Genomic DNA, 22,835 nt, shown 5'->3' with positions numbered 1-22,835 from the left:
AGATTCCCCAGACAGACAGACAGACAGACAGACAGACAGACAGACTCCCCAGACAGACAGACCAGACAGACAGACAGACAGACATACTCGACAGACAGACAGACAGATTCCCCAGACAGACAGACAGACAGATTCCCCAGACAGACAGACAGACAGACTCTCCAGACAGACAGATAGATTCCCCAGACAGACAGACAGATTCCCCAGACAGACAGACAGACAGCCAGACAGATAGATTCCCCAGACAGACAGACAGATTCCCCAGACAGACAGACAGATTCTCCAGACAGACAGACAGACAGACAGACAGACAGACAGACAGACAGACAGACCCCAGACAGACAGACAGACAGACTCCCCAGACAGACAGACAGACAGACAGACAGACAGACAGACTCCCCAGACAGACAGACAGACTCCCCAGACAGACAGACAGACAGACTCCCCAGACAGACAGATAGATCCCCCAGACAGACAGACAGACAGACAGACAGACAGACAGACAGACAGACAGACAGACAGACAGACAGACAGACGGATAGATTCCCCAGACAGACAGATAGATTCCCCAGACAGACGGATAGATTCCCCACAGACAGACAGACAGACAGACAGACAGACAGACAGACAGACAGACAGACTCCCCAGACAGACAGATAGATTCCCAGACAGACAATCAGACAGACAGACTCCCCAGACAGACAGATAGATTCCCCCAGACAGACAGACAGACAGACAGAGAGGATCCCCCAGACAGACAGACAGACAGACAGACAGACAGACAGACAGATAGATTCCCCAGACAGACAGACAGACTCCCCAGACAGACAGATAGATTCCCCAGACAGACAGATAGACTCCCCAGACAGACAGACAGACAGACAGACAGACAGACAGACAGACAGATTCCCCAGACAGACAGATAGATTCCCCAGACAGACAGACAGACAGACAGACAGACAGACTCCCAGACAGACAGACAGACATACTCGACAGACAGACAGACAGATTCCCCAGACAGACAGACAGACAGATTCCCAGACAGACAGACAGACAGACAGACTCTCCAGACAGACAGATAGATTCCCAGACAGACAGACAGATTCCCCAGACAGACAGACAGACAGCCAGACAGATAGATTCCCCAGACAGACAGACAGATTCCCCAGACAGATAGATTCCCCAGACAGACAGACAGATTCCCCAGACAGACAGACAGACAGACAGACAGACAGACTCCCCAGACAGACAGACAGACAGACTCCCCAGACAGACAGACAGACAGACAGACAGACAGACAGACAGACAGACAGACTCCCCAGACAGACAGATAGATCCCCAGACAGACAGACAGACAGACAGACAGACAGACAGACAGACAGACAGACAGACAGACAGACAGATAGATTCCCCAGACAGACAGATAGATTCCCCAGACAGACGGATAGATTCCCCAGACAGACAGACAGACAGACAGACAGACAGACATACAGACTCCCCAGACAGACAGATAGATTCCCCAGACAGACAATCAGACAGACAGACTCCCAGACAGACAGATAGATTCCCCAGACAGACAGACAGACAGACAGACAGACAGACAGACAGACAGATAGATAGATTCCCCAGACAGACAGACAGACTCCCCAGACAGACAGATAGATTCCCCAGACAGACAGATAGACTCCCCAGACAGACAGACAGACAGACAGACAGACAGACAGACAGACAGATTCCCCAGACAGACAGATAGATTCCCCAGACAGACAGACAGACAGACAGACAGACTCCCCAGACAGACAGACAGACATAGACAGACAGACAGACAGATTCCCCAGACAGACAGACAGACAGATTCCCCAGACAGACAGACAGACAGACTCTCCAGACAGACAGATAGATTCCCCAGACAGACAGACAGATTCCCCAGACAGACAGACAGACAGCCAGACAGATAGATTCCCAGACAGACAGACAGATTCCCCAGACAGACAGATAGATTCCCCAGACAGACAGACAGATTCCCCAGACAGACAGACAGATTCCCCAGACAGACAGACAGACAGATTCCCCAGACAGACAGACAGACAGACTCCCCAGACAGACAGACAGACAGACTCCCCAGACAGACAGACAGACAGACAGACTCCCCAGACAGACAGACAGACAGACTCCCCAGACAGACAGACAGACAGACTCCCCAGACAGACAGACAGACAGACAGACAGACAGACTCCCCAGACAGACAGACAGACAGACAGACTGACTGACTGACTGACAGAGATTCCCCAGACAGACAGACAGACAGACTCCCCAGACAGACAGACTCCCCAGACAGACTCCCCAGACAGACAGACAGACAGACAGACTGACTGACTGACTGACAGAGATTCCCCAGACAGACAGACAGACAGACAGACAGACAGACTCCCCAGACAGACAGACAGACAGACAGACAGACAGACTCCCCAGACAGACAGACAGACAGACTCCCCAGACAGACTCCCCAGACAGACAGACAGACAGACAGACAGACAGACTGACTGACTGACTGACTGACTGACTGACTGACTGACTGACTGACTGACTGACTGAATGACTGACTGACTGACTGACAGAGATTCCCCAGACAGACAGACAGACAGATAGATTCCCCAGACAGACAGACAGACTCCCGAGACAGACAGACAGACTCCCCAGACAGACAGACAGACTCCCCAAACAGACAGACAGACAGACAAACTCCCCAGACAGACAGATAGATCCCCCAGACAGACAGACAGACAGACAGACAGACAGACAGATTCCCCAGACAGACAGATGGATAGATTCCCCAGACAGACAGACTCCCCAGACAGACAGATAGATAGATTCCCCAGACAGACAGATAGATTCCCCAGACAGACAATCAGACAGACAGACTCCCCAGACAGACAGATAGATTCCCCAGACAGACAGACAGACAGACAGACAGACAGACAGATAGATAGATTCCCCAGACAGACAGACAGATAGATTCCCCAGACAGACAGATAGATTCCCCAGACAGACAGATAGATTCCCCAGGCAGACAGACTCCCCAGACAGACAGACAGACAGACAGACAGACAGACAGACAGACAGACAGACAGACAGATTCCCCAGACAGACAGATAGATTCCCCAGACAGACAGACAGACTCCCCAGACAGACAGACAGAGAGACAGACAGACAGACAGACAGACAGACAGACAGACAGACAAACAGATTCCCCAGACAGACATACAGACAGACAGACAGACTCCCCAGACAGACAGACAGACAGACTCCCCAGACAGACAGACAGACTCCCCAGACAGACAGACAGACTCCCCAGACAGACAGACAGACAGACTCCCCAGACAGACAGATAGATCCCCCAGACAGACAGACAGACAGACAGATTCCCCAGACAGACAGACAGACAGACAGACAGACAGACAGACAGACAGACAGACGGATAGATTCCCCAGACAGACAGATAGATTCCCAGACAGACAGACAGACAGACAGACAGACAGACAGACAGACTCCCCAGACAGACAGATAGATTCCCCAGACAGACAATCAGACAGACAGACTCCCCAGACAGACAGATAGATTCCCCAGACAGACAGACAGACAGACAGACAGACAGACAGACAGACAGACAGACAGACAGACAGACAGATAGATTCCCCAGACAGACAGACAGACTCCCCAGACAGACAGATAGATTCCCCAGACAGACAGATAGACTCCCCAGACAGACAGACAGACAGACAGACAGACAGACAGACAGATTCCCCAGACAGACAGATAGATTCCCCAGACAGACAGACAGACTCCCCAGACAGACAGACAGACAGACATACTCGACAGACAGACAGACAGATTCCCCAGACAGACAGACAGACAGATTCCCCAGACAGACAGACAGACAGACAGACTCTCCAGACAGACAGATAGATTCCCCAGACAGACAGACAGATTCCCCAGACAGACAGACAGACAGCCAGACAGATAGATTCCCCAGACAGACAGACAGATTCCCCAGACAGACAGACAGATTCCCCAGACAGACAGACAGATTCCCCAGACAGACAGACAGACAGACAGACAGACAGACAGATTCCCCAGACAGACAGACAGACAGACAGACTCCCCAGACAGACAGACAGACTCCCCAGACAGACAGACAGACAGACTCCCCAGACAGACAGATAGATCCCCCAGACAGACAGACAGACAGACAGATTCCCAGACAGACAGACAGACAGACAGACAGACAGACAGACGGATAGATTCCCCAGACAGACAGATAGATTCCCCAGACAGACGGATAGATTCCCCAGACAGACAGACAGACAGACAGACAGACAGACAGACTCCCCAGACAGACAGATAGATTCCCCAGACAGACAATCAGACAGACAGACTCCCTAGACAGACAGATAAATTCCCCAGACAGACAGACAGACAGACAGACAGACAGACAGACAGACAGACAGATAGATAGATTCCCCAGACAGACAGACAGACTCCCCAGACAGACAGATAGATTCCCCAGACAGACAGACAGACAGACAGACAGACAGACAGACAGATTCCCCAGACAGACAGATAGATTCCCCAGACAGACAGACAGACAGACAGACAGACAGACAGACAGACAGACAGACAGACTCCCCAGACAGACAGACAGACAGACATACTCGACAGACAGACAGACAGATTCCCCAGACAGACAGACAGACAGATTCCCCAGACAGACAGACAGACAGACTCTCCAGACAGACAGATAGATTCCCCAGACAGACAGACAGATTCCCCAGACAGACAGACAGACAGCCAGACAGATAGATTCCCCAGACAGACAGACAGATTCCCCAGACAGACAGATAGATTCCCCAGACAGACAGACAGATTCCCCAGACAGACAGGCAGATTCCCCAGACAGACAGACAGATTCCCCAGACAGACAGACAGACAGACAGACTCCCCAGACAGACAGACAGACTCCCCAGACAGACAGACAGACAGACAGACAGACAGACTCCCCAGACAGACAGACAGACTCCCCAGACAGACAGACAGACAGACAGACAGACAGACTCCCCAGACAGACAGACAGACAGACAGACAGACAGACAGACAGACAGACAGACTCCCCAGACAGACAGACAGACAGACAGACAGACTGACTGACTGACTGACAGAGATTCCCCAGACAGACAGACAGACAGACTCCCCAGACAGACAGACAGACAGACTCCCCAGACAGACAGACTCCCCAGACAGACTCCCCAGACAGACAGACAGACAGACAGACTGACTGACTGACTGACAGAGATTCCCCAGACAGACAGACAGACAGACAGACAGACAGACAGACAGACAGACAGACAGACTCCCCAGACAGACAGACAGACAGACTCCCCAGACAGACAGACAGACAGACTCCCCAGACAGACAGACAGACAGACTCCCCAGACAGACTCCCCAGACAGACTCCCCAGACAGACAGACAGACTGACAGACTGACTGACAGACTGACTGACTGACTGACTGACTGACTGACTGAATGACTGACTGACTGACAGAGATTCCCCAGACAGACAGACAGACAGACAGACAGACAGACAGACAGACAGACAGACAGACTCCCCAGACAGACAGACAGACAGACAGACAGACAGACAGACAGACAGACAGACAGACTCCCCAGACAGACAGACAGACAGACTCCCCAGACAGACAGACAGACAGACAGACAGACAGACAGACTCCCCAGACAGACAGACAGACAGACTCCCCAGACAGACAGACAGACAGACAGACAGACACACAGACTCCCCAGACAGACTCCCCAGACAGACTCCCCAGACAGACTCCCCAGACAGACAGACAGACAGACTGACTGACTGACTGACTGACTGACTGACTGACTGACTGACTGAATGACTGACTGACAGAGATTCCACAGACAGACAGACAGACAGACAGACAGACAGACAGACTCCCCAGACAGACAGACAGACAGACAGACTGACTGACTGACTGACTGACTGACTGACTGACAGACAGATAGATTCCCCAGACAGACAGACAGACAGACAGACAGACAGACAGACAGACAGACTCCCCAGACAGACTGATAGATTCCCCAGACAGACAGACAGACAGGTTCCCCAGACAGACAGACAGATTCCCCAGACAGACAGATAGATTCCCCAGACAGATGGCAAAAGGATTGTGTGGACTGGTTCTAATTTTGGTGGACAGACTTAATTAATTGACAGATACTGATAGAATGCACATGCACATTTGTCTGGGAGCTAGACATCTAGACGTTTTCCTCCGTAATGGTTTTGCAATGGGGAATAGGGTTAAAAAGGGTATTTATCATATGAAGTCTAGCTCCCTTCAACACCCACCCACACCAGTTTATCAGTACTAAGTAGATTTAAAAACTCTCAAGCAATCAGGCTTCCGAGAATAGAGTATAGAAAGACCCCTATGGACCCCCATAGATTAATGTCCACCGAATAGGAACGTCTCAGGGGGCTTGGGGGGAACGCTTGCACTGACACACAGGTTAGCCCATGTTTGTAACCTTTCAGCCTGCATTCAGAGGATGGACCATAATAACAGGCTGAGGAAAGGGAGAGTCACAGATCTAATAGAGATCAAAGACATTGTGACGACCAATATGGCATCTAAGTTACGCGCAATTTAACTTCATCCCGTGGAAGTTAAGTCGGATAAAGTGGATAAACAGGTTCATGTCAAGCCCCTCATGGAATGTAGGCCTATATTGAACACCGCACATTGGCTGAATGATAGAACAGCGATTTCTGTAAGGATCGCCGCTGGTAGAGATGAGAAGCAGGTACAGGGAGTGAACATTTTATTATCAACTGACATGGAACGGAACAGGACAGCGTCTGGACAAGAACACATAATGACATTAATGCAAACACAGGGAACAAACGGAGAAGCATACAGTTATAGACGGGGCAATCAACAAAGGGAAGGTGTTCAAGTGAGTCCAATGAGCGCTGCTGCGCGTAATGATTGTGACAGGTGTGCGTAATGAAGGGCACTAGGTGTGAAAATGTCCATGTTAAAATGTTATGGGATGTATTTTCTCCATAGTTTTTGATGGTAGGCCACTCTGGTAGGCCTGCATTATGATCAAATAGCCACAGTAGCTTACTGTTAAAACTATAACTTAAAGTGGGTACAGCCTAAGTGTTCACAGTAAACACGAGCTGGAAGTTTTCACAACATTCAAGTTTGCGCTCAGAAGACCTGAAATTAGCTCAGAACATTGGTGGTGACTGATAAGTCTAACGAGTAAGGAAAGATGAAGACAGAGATGAGACTAACTGGGTATCAAACCTGGTTTTCTGGTTGTCTGCTGCATTTGCCCACTGGGTTAAAGCCAAAGATCTGGAGACTGCTGACAGTGACACCGTGGTGACATACAGTGCATTCGAAAAGTATTCAAAAACCTTGACCTTTTCCACATTTTGTTACATTACAGCTTTATTCTAAAATGTATTTAAACATATATCTCGTTTTCATCAATCTACACACAATACCGCATAATAACAAAGAAAAAACGTTTTTTTTAGACATTTTTGCACATTTATTACAAATAAAAACAGATAATTTATTTACATAAGTATTCAGACTCTTTGCTATGAGACTCAAAATTGAGCTCCGGTGCATCCTGTTTCCATTGATCATCCTTGGATGTTTCTACAACTTGGAGTCCACCTGTGGTAAATTAAATTGATTGGACATGATTTGGAAAGGCACACACCTGTCTATATAAGGTCCCACAGTTGACAGTGCATGGCAGAGCAAAAACCAAGCCATGAGGTCGAAAGAATTGTTCGTAGAGCTCCAAGACAGGATTGTGTGGAGGCACAGATCTGGGGAAGGATACCAAAACATGTCTGCAGCATTGAAGGTCCTCAAGAACACAGTGGTCTCCGTCATTCTTAAATTGAAGAAGTTTGGAACCACCAAGACTCTTCCTAGAGCTAGCCACCCAGCCAAACTGAAGAATCGGAGGAGAAGGGCCTTGGTCAGGGAGGTGACCAAAAATCCAATGGTCACTCTGACAGAGCTCCAGAGGTCCTCTGTGGAGTTGGGAGAACCTTCCAGATGGACAACCATCTTTGCAGCACTCCACCAATCAATCCTTTATGCTAGGTTGGCCAGACAGAAGCCACTCCTCAGTAAAAGGTACATGACAGCCCGCTTGGATTTTACCAAAAGGCACTTAAAGGACTTTCAGACCATCAGAAACTAGATTATCTGGTCTGATGAAACCATATTGAACTCTTTAGCCTGAATGCCAAGCTTCACGTCTGGAGGAAATCTGGCTCTATCCCTACGGTGAGGCATGGTGGTGGCAGCATCATGCTGTGGGGATGTTTTTCAGAGGCAAGGGACTGGGATCGAGGAAAAGATGAACGGAGCAAAGTACAGACATCCTTGATGAAAACCTCCTGCAGAGCACTCAGGACCTCATACTGGGGTGAAGGTTCACCATCCAACAGGACAACGACCCTAAGAGCATAACCAAGAAAATGCAGGAGTGACTTTGTGGTCTCTGAATGTCGTTGAGTGACCCAGCCCGGACTTGAAACCGATCGAACACGCGATGCTCCTCATCCAACTTGACAGAGCTTGATAGGATCTTCAGAGAAGAATGGGAGAAACTTCCCGAATACAGTTGTGCCAAGCTTGTAGCGTCATACCAAAGAAGACTCAAGGCTGTAATCGCTGCCAAAGGTGCTTCAACAAAGTACTGAGTAAAGGGTCTGAATACTTATTTAAACGTGATATTTCAGTTTTCAATTTTTTATAAAGTTGCAAACATTTCTAAAGACCTGTTTTTGCTTCATAATTATTGGGTATTGTGTGTAGATTGAGAACATTTTTAAAAATCAACTTTAGAATAAAGCTGTCACGTAAAGAATTTGAAAAAGTCTAGGGTTCTGAATACTTTCTGAATGCACTATACCTTGGTTTATAGCCTCTCCTGTTCATGGCACAGACAGATATGGCAGCTCTGTTTCTAGCTCCTAAGCAACTTTGCAGTATTTATTTTTTTGTATATTTTTTTGTTATTTCTTACATTATTAGTCCACAATTTTTAGGGGGTTATTACATACAGCCGGAAATATCTTTTGGATATCAGAGCGGCGTTAACTCACCAGCATTACAACCAGGAATATGACTTTCCCGAATTGGATCCTTGATCGTTCCCCCCCAAGGATGATTTAACTTATTCCAAAGGCTGCTCCAAAACACAGCCGGTGGAGAAGCTGCATTCGGAGTGGACTTCTAGTCTGACTCAGGAGGCGTGCACACCATCCATCGCTTCCGAGTATATTACTCGCTAATGTTGTAGACTAGCTCCGGGCCACAATCTCCTTCCAGAGAGAGATCAGGGATGGTAACATTCTCTGTTTCACGTAAACATGGCTCATCTGGATTCTCAGTACATCGCACAGACAGAAATATAGAAGTCTCCGGGAAGAAGAAAGGCGGGGGTGTATGTTTCATGATTAACCACTCATACATATGGTGTGATTGTGATAACATACAGAAATTCAAGTCCTTTTGTTCACCTGACCTAGAATACCTCACAATCAAATGCCGACCGTATTACCTCCCAAGAGAATTCTCTTTGGTTATTGTCACAGCCATGTATATTCCCCCTCAAGCCGATACCACGACGGCCCTCAAAGAACTACACTGGACTTTATACAAACTGGAAACCTGAGGCTGCATTTATTGTAGCTGGGAATTTTAACAAAGCAAATATGAAGAAAACGCTACCAAGGTTCTACCAACACATTGACTGCAGTACTTGCATTGGTAAAATATTGGACCACTGTCTATTTACATTTTTGAAATTCCTACAAGGCCCTCCCTTTGGCCAATCTGATCACGACTCCATTTTGCTCCTCCCTTCATATAGGCAGAAACTCAAAGTACACATGCTAAGGTCTATTCAACGCTGGTCTGACCAATCGAAATCCATGCATCAAGATTGTTTTGATGGGATATGTTCCGGGTCGCCTCTGAGAATAACATTGACAAATACACAGGAGATGTTGTATCCACTGTTATTATTAAAACCTACCCAAACCAGAAACCGTTGATAGATGGCAGCATTCGCGCAAAACTGAAAGCGTGAACCACCGTATTTAACCATGGCAAATTGACTGGGAATATGGCCGAATACAAAGAGTGTAGTTATTCCCCACTTAAGGCAATCAAACAGGCAAAACGCCAGTACAGAGACAAAGTGGAGTCGCAATTCAACGGCTCAGACTTGAGACGTATGTGTCAGGGTCTACAGACGATTACGGACTACAAAGGGAAAACCAGCCACGTCGTGGACACTGAGGTCTTGCTTCCGGACAAGCTAAACACCTTCTTTGCCTGCTTTGAGGATAACACAGTGCCCCCGACGTGGCTTGCTACCAAGCACTGTGGGCGCTCCTTCTCCATGGCCGATGTGAGTAAGACATTTAAGCATGTTAACCCTCGCAAGGCTGCTGGCCCAGGCGATATCTGTAGCCACATCCACAGAGCATGCACAGACCAGCTGGCTGGAGTGTTTACGGACATATTCAATCTCTCTCTATTCCAGTCTGCTGTCCCCACTTGCATCAAGATGTCCACCATTGTTCCTGTAACCAAGAAAGCAAAGGTAACTGAACTAAATGACTATCGCCAAATAGCACTCACTTCTGTCATCATGAAGTGCTTTAAGAGGCTAGTTAAGGATCATATAACCTTACCTGACATCCTAGACCCACTTCAATTAGCTTTACGCCCCAATATATCCGCAAACGATGCCATCGCACTGCACACTCCCCTATTCCATCTGGACAAGAGGAATACATGTGTAAGAATGCTGTTAATTGACTTTAGCTCAGCATTCAACACCATAGTACCCTCCAAGCTCATCATTAAGCTTGGGGCCCTGGGTCTGAACCCCGCCCTATGCAATTGGGTCCTGGACTTTCTGATGGGCCGCCCCCCAGGTGGTGAAGGTAGGAAACACCTACACTTTGCTGATCCTCAACACAGGGGCCCCACAAGGATGTGTGCTCAGCCCCCTCCTGCACTCCATTCACCCATGACTGCGTGGCCACACACGCCTCCAACTCAATCATCAAGTTTGCAGACAACACAACAGTAGTAGGCCTGATTAACAACGATAATGAGACCATCTACAGGGAGGAGGTGAGGGCCGTGAGAGAGTGGTGCCAGGAAAATAACCTCTCACTCAACGTCAACAAAACAAAGGAGCTGATCGTGAACTTCAGAAAACAGCAGAGGGAGCACGCCCCTATCCACTTCGACTGGAACGCAATGGAGAAGGTGGAAAGCTTCAAGTTCCACAGTGTATACATCACTGACGATCTGAAATGGCCTATCCACACAGACAGTGTGGTGAAGAAGGTGCAACAACGCCTCTTCAACCAGGCTGTATCACCGCCTGGTACGGCAACCGCAGGGCTCTCCAGAGGGTGGTGCGGTCTGCCCAAAGCATCACTGGGGGCAAACTACCCACACTCCAGGAGACATAGAGGACCCGATGTCACAGGATGGCCAAAAAGATCATCAAGTACATGAACCACCCGAGCCACGGCCTGTTCACCCTGCTATACCCGCAATAACATTTAGTTAAATATGTCTATGTAACAAATTTAAATTTGATTTGATTTTTAAAACACTTGAAAGTCACTCGACACTCTGTCTTATCACTCCCAGGAACACCTGTAGTCAGCATTAGATGGCAAATTAACACAGTATCATCAAGACTTTGGTCACAAAGATACATGAAAACAGGAAATGGTTCTTTCACTCTCTCTCTCTGGGATCCACTGCTTTGCTGTCTCTGAGATGAACAGACACATAACTTTATCATCCCGTTGAAACAGGATCTGAAGGAGAAGGGGCGCAACAGTCCTCCAGGAGCCAAATGGAGACTAATAGGCCACTATGGACTTCCATTATGGGGCCTGTTTCCTGATAGCAAAGGCCATCAACAGCACCAAATGGCCTATAATGGGTCCATGTTGCCCTGCTCTGGCCCCACACAGACTGTACCCAGGTAGATGCACCCTTAGGTGTGGGTGCATGTGTTTTATGATTCTTGTATATGCCTTTTCCAACTGATGGATCCCCCCCCCAGACTGTGCTGCCACTGCAGCCTGTCACAGAGCCTTATAAACCACACACATTCATCAGTATGAAGCATGTTTAACGAGCGGCTGATGCCTCTCATCTATCCTGCGTTCCAAACCCACACTCAGTGACAGTGCCCGTGATTTGTGTCCCTCTTAAAGGATACCAGATCTTCCCAGAGGACCATATGTGGCAGGGTGGCAAGGAGAAGGTGGCAACAGTAGCAGTGTTTTTGTGAGATGTTTTGGCAACACGTAAACAACAAACACCATCTTAGGCTTTTTTCACAGTACACATCCAAATCACATTTCCTGCATTTTATTTTATTTTCTATGATTGTGTTTAAAAATATATACATATTCTTCTATGTATGTTTCCTAGGCTCCTGCCTTGAATGTATAATTGCTTGGTCTTATAATGCAGGGCTCCCTCAAAAAAAGAGACCTTGTTCTCAATGGGACTCCCCTACCTAAATAAAGGTTACAAATGTGTGACATCCCACCTGGACACCGTCACCATGAAACCATATTATGTATTCATCTATCACTGTTCAACAGGTTCCTAGTTTGTAACCATAATTCTTAGAGGCCTTGTAATATATTAGTCTGGCTTTCACCAGCTCTCGAAGTCACAGCTCGCTGTGTGGTCACGTGGGTCGCGCGTTAGTAATATATGCCATTCAGCAGACACTTACTGACGTACTGACTTAGTCATGCGTGCATACATATTTTACATATGGGTGCTCCCGGTAATCAAGCCCACTATCCTGGCATAGCAAAGTACCATGCTGAAGCAACTGAGCTACAGAGGACCACAATGGTCAGCCTGTACAGTATAGGGCCTCTCAACTGTCTTATGAACTGTGTCTGACCCTTACTGCCGCAGTTCAGACTCGGAGAGGAGCCCATATAACATATACGTCCTCTAACTCAGCCTGGGGCTACAGTAATGGCAGCAATGGTAGATTTATTTCACTATCCCTCAGTGTGCCACGCTGGATGACACGTATTTCACCCCTAGGCCATCCTTTCACTGTGAATGAATAAGTGAGCCAAAAGCTGGGACCAGCAGCTGAATCAGGGAACAGCTGAATCGGGGAACGGCTGAATCGGGGAATGGCTGAATCGGGGAACAGCTGAATCGGGGAACGGCTGAATCAGGAAACGGCTGAATCAGGGAACGGCTGAATCAGAGAACGGCTGAATCAGGGAACGGCTGAATCAGAGAAAACATTCTGTGTTTATAATTAATCCTCCACTCCTATGAATGGAATGAATTACAATATCTGTGGTCCCCTACATCCATCATTAGTCCTCTTGATTAGGATGCTTTGGGGTTAAGTTTAGGGTTATGGTTACAATTAGGATTAGGGTAAAGGGTTAGTGGTTAGGGTTGCGGGTTAAGGTTAGGGTTAAGTGTTAGGTTAAGGGTTAGGGAAAATAGGATTTTGGGTGGAAATTAATTTTAGGTCCGCACGGGGATATAAAATAATGTGTGTGTGTGTGACTATTTTGACATCAGTTGTGCAATGTGGGGATTCACTTCCATTAAAGGCATTGCTAAATTTCTACAGAGACATTAGTTCACTGTGGTTGTGGCAATTGGCCAACACAGACACAGTGTCTGCACAATGTTCTCCGCCTTTTTATAATGTCCGTCAGTGCGTTACAGGGCATTGTCTGTTTTGGCTAGTTAGCCTATGGTGGAGATGAGAGAGCGCGGTGCTGCTCCTACTCCCTCCTGCATGCTGATTTGGCACGGCTCAGACCTGTAATGGTCCCTGGGCTGCTCCCACTCCGTCTTTTGGGTTATTACTTTTCACTCCCAGGCCTTAGCAACAGGGAAACATTTACGCTGTGACACGACACCACTCAATCAGGCCACGTAATCAATTATGGGGCTGTTTATTGAATATATCACAGGAAATAAGGGGATTGAAGACAGAGGAAAGGAATGAGGTGGCTGAAATGCTTTTGGTGCCAGCTGCTCTCTGTGGCAATGATGTCTGTCTGTCTGTGTCTGCCTGGCTCGTTCTGCACTGTCCTGTCTACTGGCATGTGATGGGATTTTATAAAGTATCTTGTCCTTGCTCCTCTCTTTCTCCCTTGTCACTCTCTTCCCCCACCCCTTAGTATCCAGCACTGTATTTTTCTGCTGTGTATCTCCACATAAAACTTCTTTTACATTTTATTTTGACGAGTAGGAGTAGCTGCTGCATGTGCAATAGCTAATTGGGATACTAATAAACTAAACTCCTCAATATCTAACTCTCTCTCTCTATGTCTCTCCTCCTCAGATTGCCGGTTTTGCCAATGCCATCGAGCCAGTGGGTGACGACCAGGAGAACCTGCTGGCGTTCCGTTTCCAGGCCCTCAACCCCATCGTGGACCCCTGGGTCTTCATCATCTTCCGCAAGTCCGTGTTCCGCCACCTCCGCTCGCTGCTGTGCTGCCGCTTCACAGGGGGAGCGGTGAAGAACACGGCCCACTGCACCTTCTCCTTAACCCCTGACGACCACAGGGAGTCTGCCAAACCCTTGCCCTCTGTTTCCTTGCAGCCCAAGCTATACTCCAGCCTCTTATGTGGGGGTGGGACTCGGGGCAGGAAAGAGAATGGGATTTAGGGATGGATGGATGGATGTGGGAGAGCAGACATTTGGGGGAAGGGGTTCGGGATTTAGGGTTTGGAGAATTAACTTTTTTGATTATTAGTACCTTATCCACTGTTGACTAGGATACATATAGTATACCCGATGCATGAGTATACCCGATGCATGAGTATACCCGATGTATGAGTATACCCGATGCATGAGCTACATGTTTCATACATGTGAGTGCCATGTAAAAAGACTGCAAAGTGAGCGATTATGCCTCCAAACACACTGAAAACAAAAAAAACTCCAAGCAACTGAAATGGATGTATGCAGGAAACCACTAAGGGATTCATTACAGACAACCAGCCCTGGAACAGCAAAGGACTCTGTCAACATACAGTGCCTTCAGAAAGTATTCATACTTTATTTTTACCTTTAAGCAATTCAGTTAATAACAAATTCTTATTTTCAGTAATGGCCTAGGAACAGTGGGTTAGCTGCCTTGTTCAGGGGCAGAACGACAGATTTTTACCTTGTCAGCTCAGGGATTTGATCTTGCAATCTTTCGGTTACAAGTCCAACGCTCTAACCACTAGGCTACCTGCCACCCCTTGACTTATTCCACGTTTTGTTGTGTTACAGCCTGAATTCAAAATGGATTAGATATATTGTTTTCCTCACCCATTACACACAATACCCCATAATGACGAAGTGAAAATATGTTTTTAGAAATGTTTGTAAATGTTTTGAAAATGAAATACAGGAATATCTCATTTACGTAAGTATTCACACCCCCTGAGTCAATACATGTTATAATCACCTTTCGGAGCGATTACAGCTGTGAGCTTTGCAAACCTGGATTGTACAATATTTGCACGTTATAATTTTTTTTTAATCCTTCAAGCTCTGTCATTGCTATACAGACATTTTCAAGTCTTGCCATAGATTTTCTAGACGATTTAAGTCAAAACTGTAACTAAGCCAATCAGGAACATTCAATGTCATCTTGGTAAGATACTCCAATGTACAGTATATTTGGCCTTGTTTTTAGGTTATTATCCTACTGAAAGGTGAATTTGTCTCCCAGTGTCTGTTGGAAAGCAGACTGAACCAGGTTTTCCTTTAGGATTTTGCCTGTGCTTAACTCTATTCCGTTTCTATCCTAAAAAAGTCCCTAGTCCTTGCTGATGACAAGTATACCCATAACATGATGCAACCACTGCCATGCTTGAAAATATGAAGAGTTGTACTCAGTGATGTGTTGTGTTGGATTTGCCCCAAACATAACGCTTTATATTCAAGACATAAAATCAATTTCTTTGCCACATGTTTTGCAGTTTTACTTTAGTGCCACGTTGCAAACAGGATGCATTATTTGGAATATTTTTATTCTGTCCAAGCTTCCTTCTTTTCACTCTGTCATTAAGGTTAGTATTGTGGAGTAACCACAATTTTGTTGATCCAAACTCAGTGTTCTCCTATCACAGCCATTAAACTCTAACTGTTTTAAAGTCACCATTGGTCTCATGGTGAAATCCCTGAGTGGTTTCCTTCCTCTCTGACTGGGTGTTGATACACCATGTAAAGTGTAATTAATAACTTCATCGTGCTCAAAGGGATATTTAATGTCAGCTTTTTTTTACCCATCTACCAATAGGTGCCCTTCTTTGCGAGGCATTGGAAAACCTTTGGTCTTTGTGGTAGGATCTGTGTTTGAAATTCACTGCTCAACTGAGGGACCTTACAGATACTTGTAAGTGTAGGATAAAAACCATGTTAACCACTATTATTGCACGGGTGAGTCCATCAAAATTGAATAAATGTTATTTGTCACATGCGCCGAATATTTACTTACAAGCCCTTAACCAACAATGCCGTTTTAAGAAAAATATTTACTAAATAAAGTAAAAAATAACAGAGCAACAATAAAATAAGAATAACGAGGCTATACACAGGAGGTACCAGTACTGAGTCAATATGCCAGGGTTCAGGTTAATTTAGGTAATATGTATATGTAGGTAGAGGTAAAGTGACTATGCATAGATAATAAACGGCGAGTAGCAGCAGCGTAAGAAAAGGGGGGGCGACTCAATGTAAATAGTCAGAGTAGCCATTTGATTAGCTGTTCAGCAGTCTTATGGCTTGGGGATAGAATCTGTTAAGAAGCCTTTTGGACCTTGACTTGGTGTTCTGGTACCGCTCACCGTGCGGTAGCAGAAAGGGTAGCTGGAGTCTTTGGCAATTTTTAAGGGCCTTCCTCTGACATTGCCTGGTATAGAGATCCTGAATGGCAGGAAGCTTGGCACCGGTGATGTACTGGGCAGTACGCACTACCCTCTAGCGCCTTGCGGTCGGAGGACAAGCCGTTTGCCATACCAGGCAGCTGTATAACTTTTTGAGGCTCTGAGGACCCATGCCAAATCTTTTCAATAGGTGTTGTCGTGCCCTCTTCACGACTGTCTTGGTGTGTTTGGATCATGATAGTTTGTTGGTGATGTGGACACCCAGGAACTTTAAGCTCTAAACCTGCTCCACTACAGCCCCGTCGATGAGAATTGGGGCGTGCTTGGCCCTCCTTTTCCTGTAGTCCACGATCATCTCCTTTTGTCTTGATCACATTGAGGGAGATGTTGTTGTCCTGGCACCACACTTCCAGATTTCTGATCTTCTCCCTATAGGCTGTCTCATCGTTGTCGGTGATCAGGCCTACCACCGTTTTGTCATCGGCAAACTTAATGATAGTGTTGGAGTCGTGCTTGGCCACGTAGTCATGGGTGAACAGGGAGTGCAGGAAGGGACTAAGCACGCACCCCTGAGGGGCACCAGTGTTGAGGATCAGTGTGGCAGATGTGTTGTTGCCTACCCTTACCACCTGGGGACTTCCCATCAGGAAGTCCAGGATCCAGTTGCAGAGGGAGGTGTTTAGTCCCAAGGTCCTTACCTTAGTGATGAGCTTTGAGGGAACTATGGTGTTGAACGCTGAGCCGTAGTCAATGAACAGCATTCTCACGTAGGAGTTCCTTTTGTCCAGGTGGGAAAGGGCAGTGTTGAGTGCAATAGAGATTTGCATCATCTGTGGATACGTTGGGGCGGTATGCAAATTGGAGTGGGTCTAGTGTTTCTGGGATGATGGTGTTGATGTGAGCCATAACCAGCCTGTCTAAGCACTTCATGGCTACTGACATAAGTGATACGGGGCCGTAGTCATTTAGGCAGGTTACCTTTGCTTTCTTGGGCACAGGGACAATTCTTTACCATTAAACATATTATTTGACTTGTTAAGCACAGTTTTACTCCTGAATTTATTTAGGCTTGCCATAACAATGGGGTTGCATACTTACTGACTCGAGACATTTCGGCTTTTCATTTGTAATGAATTTGTAAACATTTCTAAAAACATAATCCGTTTTAAATTCAGGCTGAGTCAACAAAATGTGGAAAAGTCAATGGGTATGAACCGTTTCTGAAGGCAGAGTATATACACACCCGGTGAAGCCCGTGAAAACATTGCACTAGGTCTTCTGTCCAGGTATCACTGAACTCCATTTCCAAGCTGGGGAGAGAATGTTCCTGTTAAAATATCTACTAATAATTTTGTTAGCTTACCAAAGATGGTATGGTGGTGTCCACTATTACTACCTTGTGGAATTTAGATTTCCTCACTTCCTGACTGATTTCACATCTTGTAAATGTACAAAACAGACAATATGCCTTTGCGTATGCCCAAATCATTCAGGTCATTATCTTCAAATGACATTCACAACAGTGTAGTCAATCAACATGCAGGAATGAGAAAGATGTGATTTTGTTATGCTGTGTTTTATTGACAACTTCTTTGCCCTTTAAAATGTCTCTCTGATCGGTCACATAATTGATGTGCGGGATGCAGGTCCCAGCTAGCCTCGTACGAACCATCTTGATCTCGTGCGCTGACGTGCACGGATCCGTGTCACGAAACAGAATGTAAACGCGTGAGATCAGAATGGTTCGTACCAGGCTAGGTCACAACAGGTCACCTATCCTACAATGTGACGGCCTCTTCTTCACGCATGTCCCCTGAATCTATGGTCAAGTTTTAATGAGGGCCAATCTCTCGATCTTCTTTTAAGGATGAAAGGATCATGGATCCTATGCATGTGCACGTGACATGTCTTAAATCCATGTCTCAGTTTCCAAACTTTTGCGTCCAACACTTCCGTCATCAATACGCTGTTGTGGGTAATCAAATCTAGGGCGTATTCTGGGCTCATTGTGAGAGACCTGTGTCTATGGCGCTAATTCTGTTGTACAATATAGTGTATGGACATTCCTTAGTGCACTCACTCAAGAGGGTAACTATTATCTCCTTCTTATCAAGCTAATTCATTTGACCTATATTGTCACAGCAAAATAATCCTGCAGCAAAATGATTTGAACGTTTAGTCCATATTGTTTCTTGATCGGTGGTTATAGGCTATTAGCTGGTAAAAATAAAGAGGCTACATGAAAAGTGCAATACTGTTAATATAACCCGTGTGTTTTCAGTGAATTTATGTACATCATGATGCTCATATGCATTTAATGCAGTGTAGTGATCAAATGAAGATCCTACATCTGTATGAGTCTGTTTGAATGTAGTCCATATATGAACTGCTCCTGTGTCTGTAGTTCTGTCGTTGAAAAAGCTCACAAAACGATGTTTGAAGTTGTTGCTTTTTCTGTCCTCTTTCTCCTCCGTCACTATGGCTGCGGTTACACAGGCAGCCCAATTCTGATATTTTCACATACATCAGATTTTAAAAAATAAAACATTTTTTTTAGAGCTGATCTGATTGTTAAATAAGCCAATTACAAAAAAAATGAAAAAGATCAGAATCTGGCTGCCTGTGTAAATGCAGCCTCTGATAGTGATTGCATGAGGAGTGCTGTGTTTGGTGGTGGTAAATCCTTTTTGTGTACGTTTCTATGTGCTCTCTCAGTTGTATGGATGTTTTGTGCTGTTGTGTTTGATGTTTGTGTATGTGATTTGTGTTGTGTTTTGCGGTGTGTTGTAGTGATTTTGTTTCCTGAGCTATGATGTGCCACATGCCCAGTGTGTGTTCCAGTCTGGCTTCTTGCACTTGAGAATATACGGTGTCAGATATGTTCTTGCAGTATTGGGATCAATTGTAACAAATGTGAATACATGTTAGACATGTTTTATATATATATATATATATATATGTTGCTGTACATGTTCCTATGTAAAAATATTAAAATGCTAAATAAAGATTAAGAGTATATATAACGTGTGTAACTTCCTTATTGTGTGAATTACTTTCCGCATGTACACTACCGGTCAAAAGTTTAAGAACACCTACTCATTCAAGGTATTTCTTTATTTTTAGTATTTTCTACATTGTAGAATAATAGTGAAGACATCAAAACTATGAAGTAACACACATGGAATCATGTATTAACCAAAAATGTCTTAAACAAATCAAAATATTGTTTATATTTGTGATTCTTCAAATAGCCACCATTTGCCTTGACAGCTTTGCACACTCTTGGCATTCTCTCAACCAGCTTCATCTGGAATGCTTTTACATACAGTCTTGAAGGAGTTCCCACATATGCTGAGCACTTGTTGGCTGCTTTTCCTTCACTCTGCGGTCCGACTTATCCAAAACCATCTCAATTTGGTTGAGGTCGGGGGAATGTGGAGGCCAGGTCATCTGATGCAGCACTACATCACTCTCCTTGGTAAAATAGCCCTTACACAGCCTGGAGGTGTGTTGGGTCATTGTCCTGTTGAAAAACAAATGATAGTGTGCATTGAATTCTAAATAAATCCCTGACAGTGTCACCAGCAAAGCAACCCCACACCATCACACTTCATGCTTCACGGTGGGAACCACATATGCGGAGATCATCCATTCTCCTACGCTGTGTCACAAAGACACGGCGGTTGGAACCAAAAATCTCAAATTTGGACTCCAGGCCAAAGGACAAATTTCCACTGGTCTGATGTCCACTGCTGGTGTTTCTTCGCCCAAGTGATTTTGCAGCCATTCGACCACGAAGGCCTGATTCACGCAGTCTCCTCTGAACAGTTGATGTTGAGATGTGTCTGTTACTTGAACTCTGTGAAGCATTTATTTGGGATGCAATTTCTGAGGCTGGTAACTCTAATTCATGTATCCTCTGCAGCAGGGGTAACTCTGGGTCTTCCATTCCTGTGGCGGTCCTCGTGAGAGCCAGTTTCATCATAACGCTTGATGGTTTTTGCGACTGCACTTGAAGAAACGTTCAAAGTTCTTGAAATGTTCCGTATTGACTGACCTTCATGTCTTAAAGTAATGATGCACTGTTTTTCTCTTTGCCTTTTTGAGCTGTTCTTGCCATAATATGGACTTGGTCTTTTACCAAATAGGACTATCTTCTGTATACCACCCTTACCCTGTCACAACACAACTGATTGGCTGAAACGCATTAAGAGGGAAAGAAATTCCACAAATTAACAAGGCACACCTGTTAATTGATATGCATTCCAGGTGACTACCTCATGAGGCTGGTTGAGAGAATGCCAAGAGTGAGCAAAGCTGTCATCAAGGCAAAGGGTGGCTATCTGAACAATCTCAAATATAAAATATATTTTGATGTTTAACACTTTTTTTGGTTACTACATGATTCCATATGTGTTCGTTCATAGTTTTTCTTCACTAATATTCTACAATGTAGCAAATAGTACAAAACAAAGCAAATCCCTTGAATGAGTAGGTGTTCAATAACTTTTGACCGGTAGTGTTTGTCTTATTAATTTATTTTATTTAAAAAAAAATGTATTTTACTAGGCAAGTCAGTTAAGAACAAATTCTTATTTTCAATGATGGTCTACGAACAATGGGTTAACTGCCTGTTCAGGTGCAGAACAACAGATTTTGTACCTTGTCAGCTCGGGGATTTGAACTTGCAACCTTTCGGTTACTAGTCCAATGCCCTAACCACTAGGCTACCCTGCCGCCCCATTAATCTGTGACTATACAGAAATTAAACGTGGAAAATATACTGTATGTCTTGCAGAATTCACAGAGCTTTAAGACATTGCCTGTGTGTTTACAGATAAAGTATAAAACAAGACAAGATAAATAGGAAAATGGTTTAGTTGGGATTTAGACAACATAGCTGCTTTGAACATGCCAGTCAGTCAACACACAAAACAATTGCATCTGGGAGTTGACATGAACGTTTACGATTCTTAGAAATATATAGAAAAAAACTGTTGGTTTATTGACTAGATCAACTTCTATGGTTTTACAGTAAGTATACATATGCAGTCATAAAGTATTCATAAAACTTCACTTCCCCATATTACATCTCGAAAGATCGTATCAGAAGCAGGCAGAGCATATAGGAAAGGTAGTTGCAGAATAACAACGACGCAGCATATAACCTACAAAAAAAGAAAAGAGGTCATGGAACGACAACTGACAGTATAGAGTTGGCACGGACCCCAGCATCCCTCACCAGAGGGACTATCATCTGAATGAGGGCAGGAAACCATAACCAAGACATACTGTAGACTCTGCAAAAAAATAAAGCCTGCTCCTTTAGCAAATACTTACCGGAAGAAAAACAACTTGAACACGTATAAAAAGTAGAGCAGCTTTACTGGCATATTAAACTGTAGATGCTTCATTTCACCGCAGTGTTTGTGTGCGGGCGCGCGCACGTGTAAGAGGATGTGAGCAAGATTACAAGCCAAAAACAGTTTATTCATAATGACGCAACAAATTCCATATGTCATATTCTCCGGTAATGGGATTCCACTAAGTGGTTGAAGATGGTCCTTCATTTGCAAGATGATATTTCCTGGGATAACAATAGATTTATTCATCACTAAGAGCCAATACAGAAACAGGCGCTCTGATACCATCAAAAAGCCCTCTGCCTGTCTTCATGGTCTTTCATCATCGTCACCGTTATCACAAATACTTTTGTCGAGCGAGGTGAATGTCATTTTGTGCAGGCTAGTCACATAGCTGATTCCTCATGT

The 22,835-nt window shown here is 45.3% G+C and overlaps 1 protein-coding gene across 2 annotated transcripts in view; it reads left to right on the top strand.

Annotated features, from left to right (window-relative positions):
* The window catches only part of LOC118397129 (prostacyclin receptor-like), an 82,937-nt gene extending 65,862 nt beyond the window's left edge, over positions 1-17,075 (top strand). For both annotated transcript variants that reach the window (XM_052467303.1, XM_035791611.2), the window contains one exon: positions 14,525-17,075. In XM_052467303.1, coding sequence (XP_052323263.1) covers positions 14,525-14,851 — 327 coding nt within the window. In that variant the 3' untranslated portion in view covers positions 14,852-17,075. The remainder of the gene's footprint in view (positions 1-14,524) is intronic.
* Positions 17,076-22,835: the final 5,760 nt, after the last annotated feature.

This window comes from Oncorhynchus keta, chromosome 18 (genome assembly GCF_023373465.1).
Source record: "Oncorhynchus keta strain PuntledgeMale-10-30-2019 chromosome 18, Oket_V2, whole genome shotgun sequence".
Lineage (NCBI taxonomy): Eukaryota > Metazoa > Chordata > Actinopteri > Salmoniformes > Salmonidae > Oncorhynchus > Oncorhynchus keta.
Note: the sequence above shows the minus strand (reverse complement) of the source record. Positions and strands in the feature narration are given on the sequence as shown.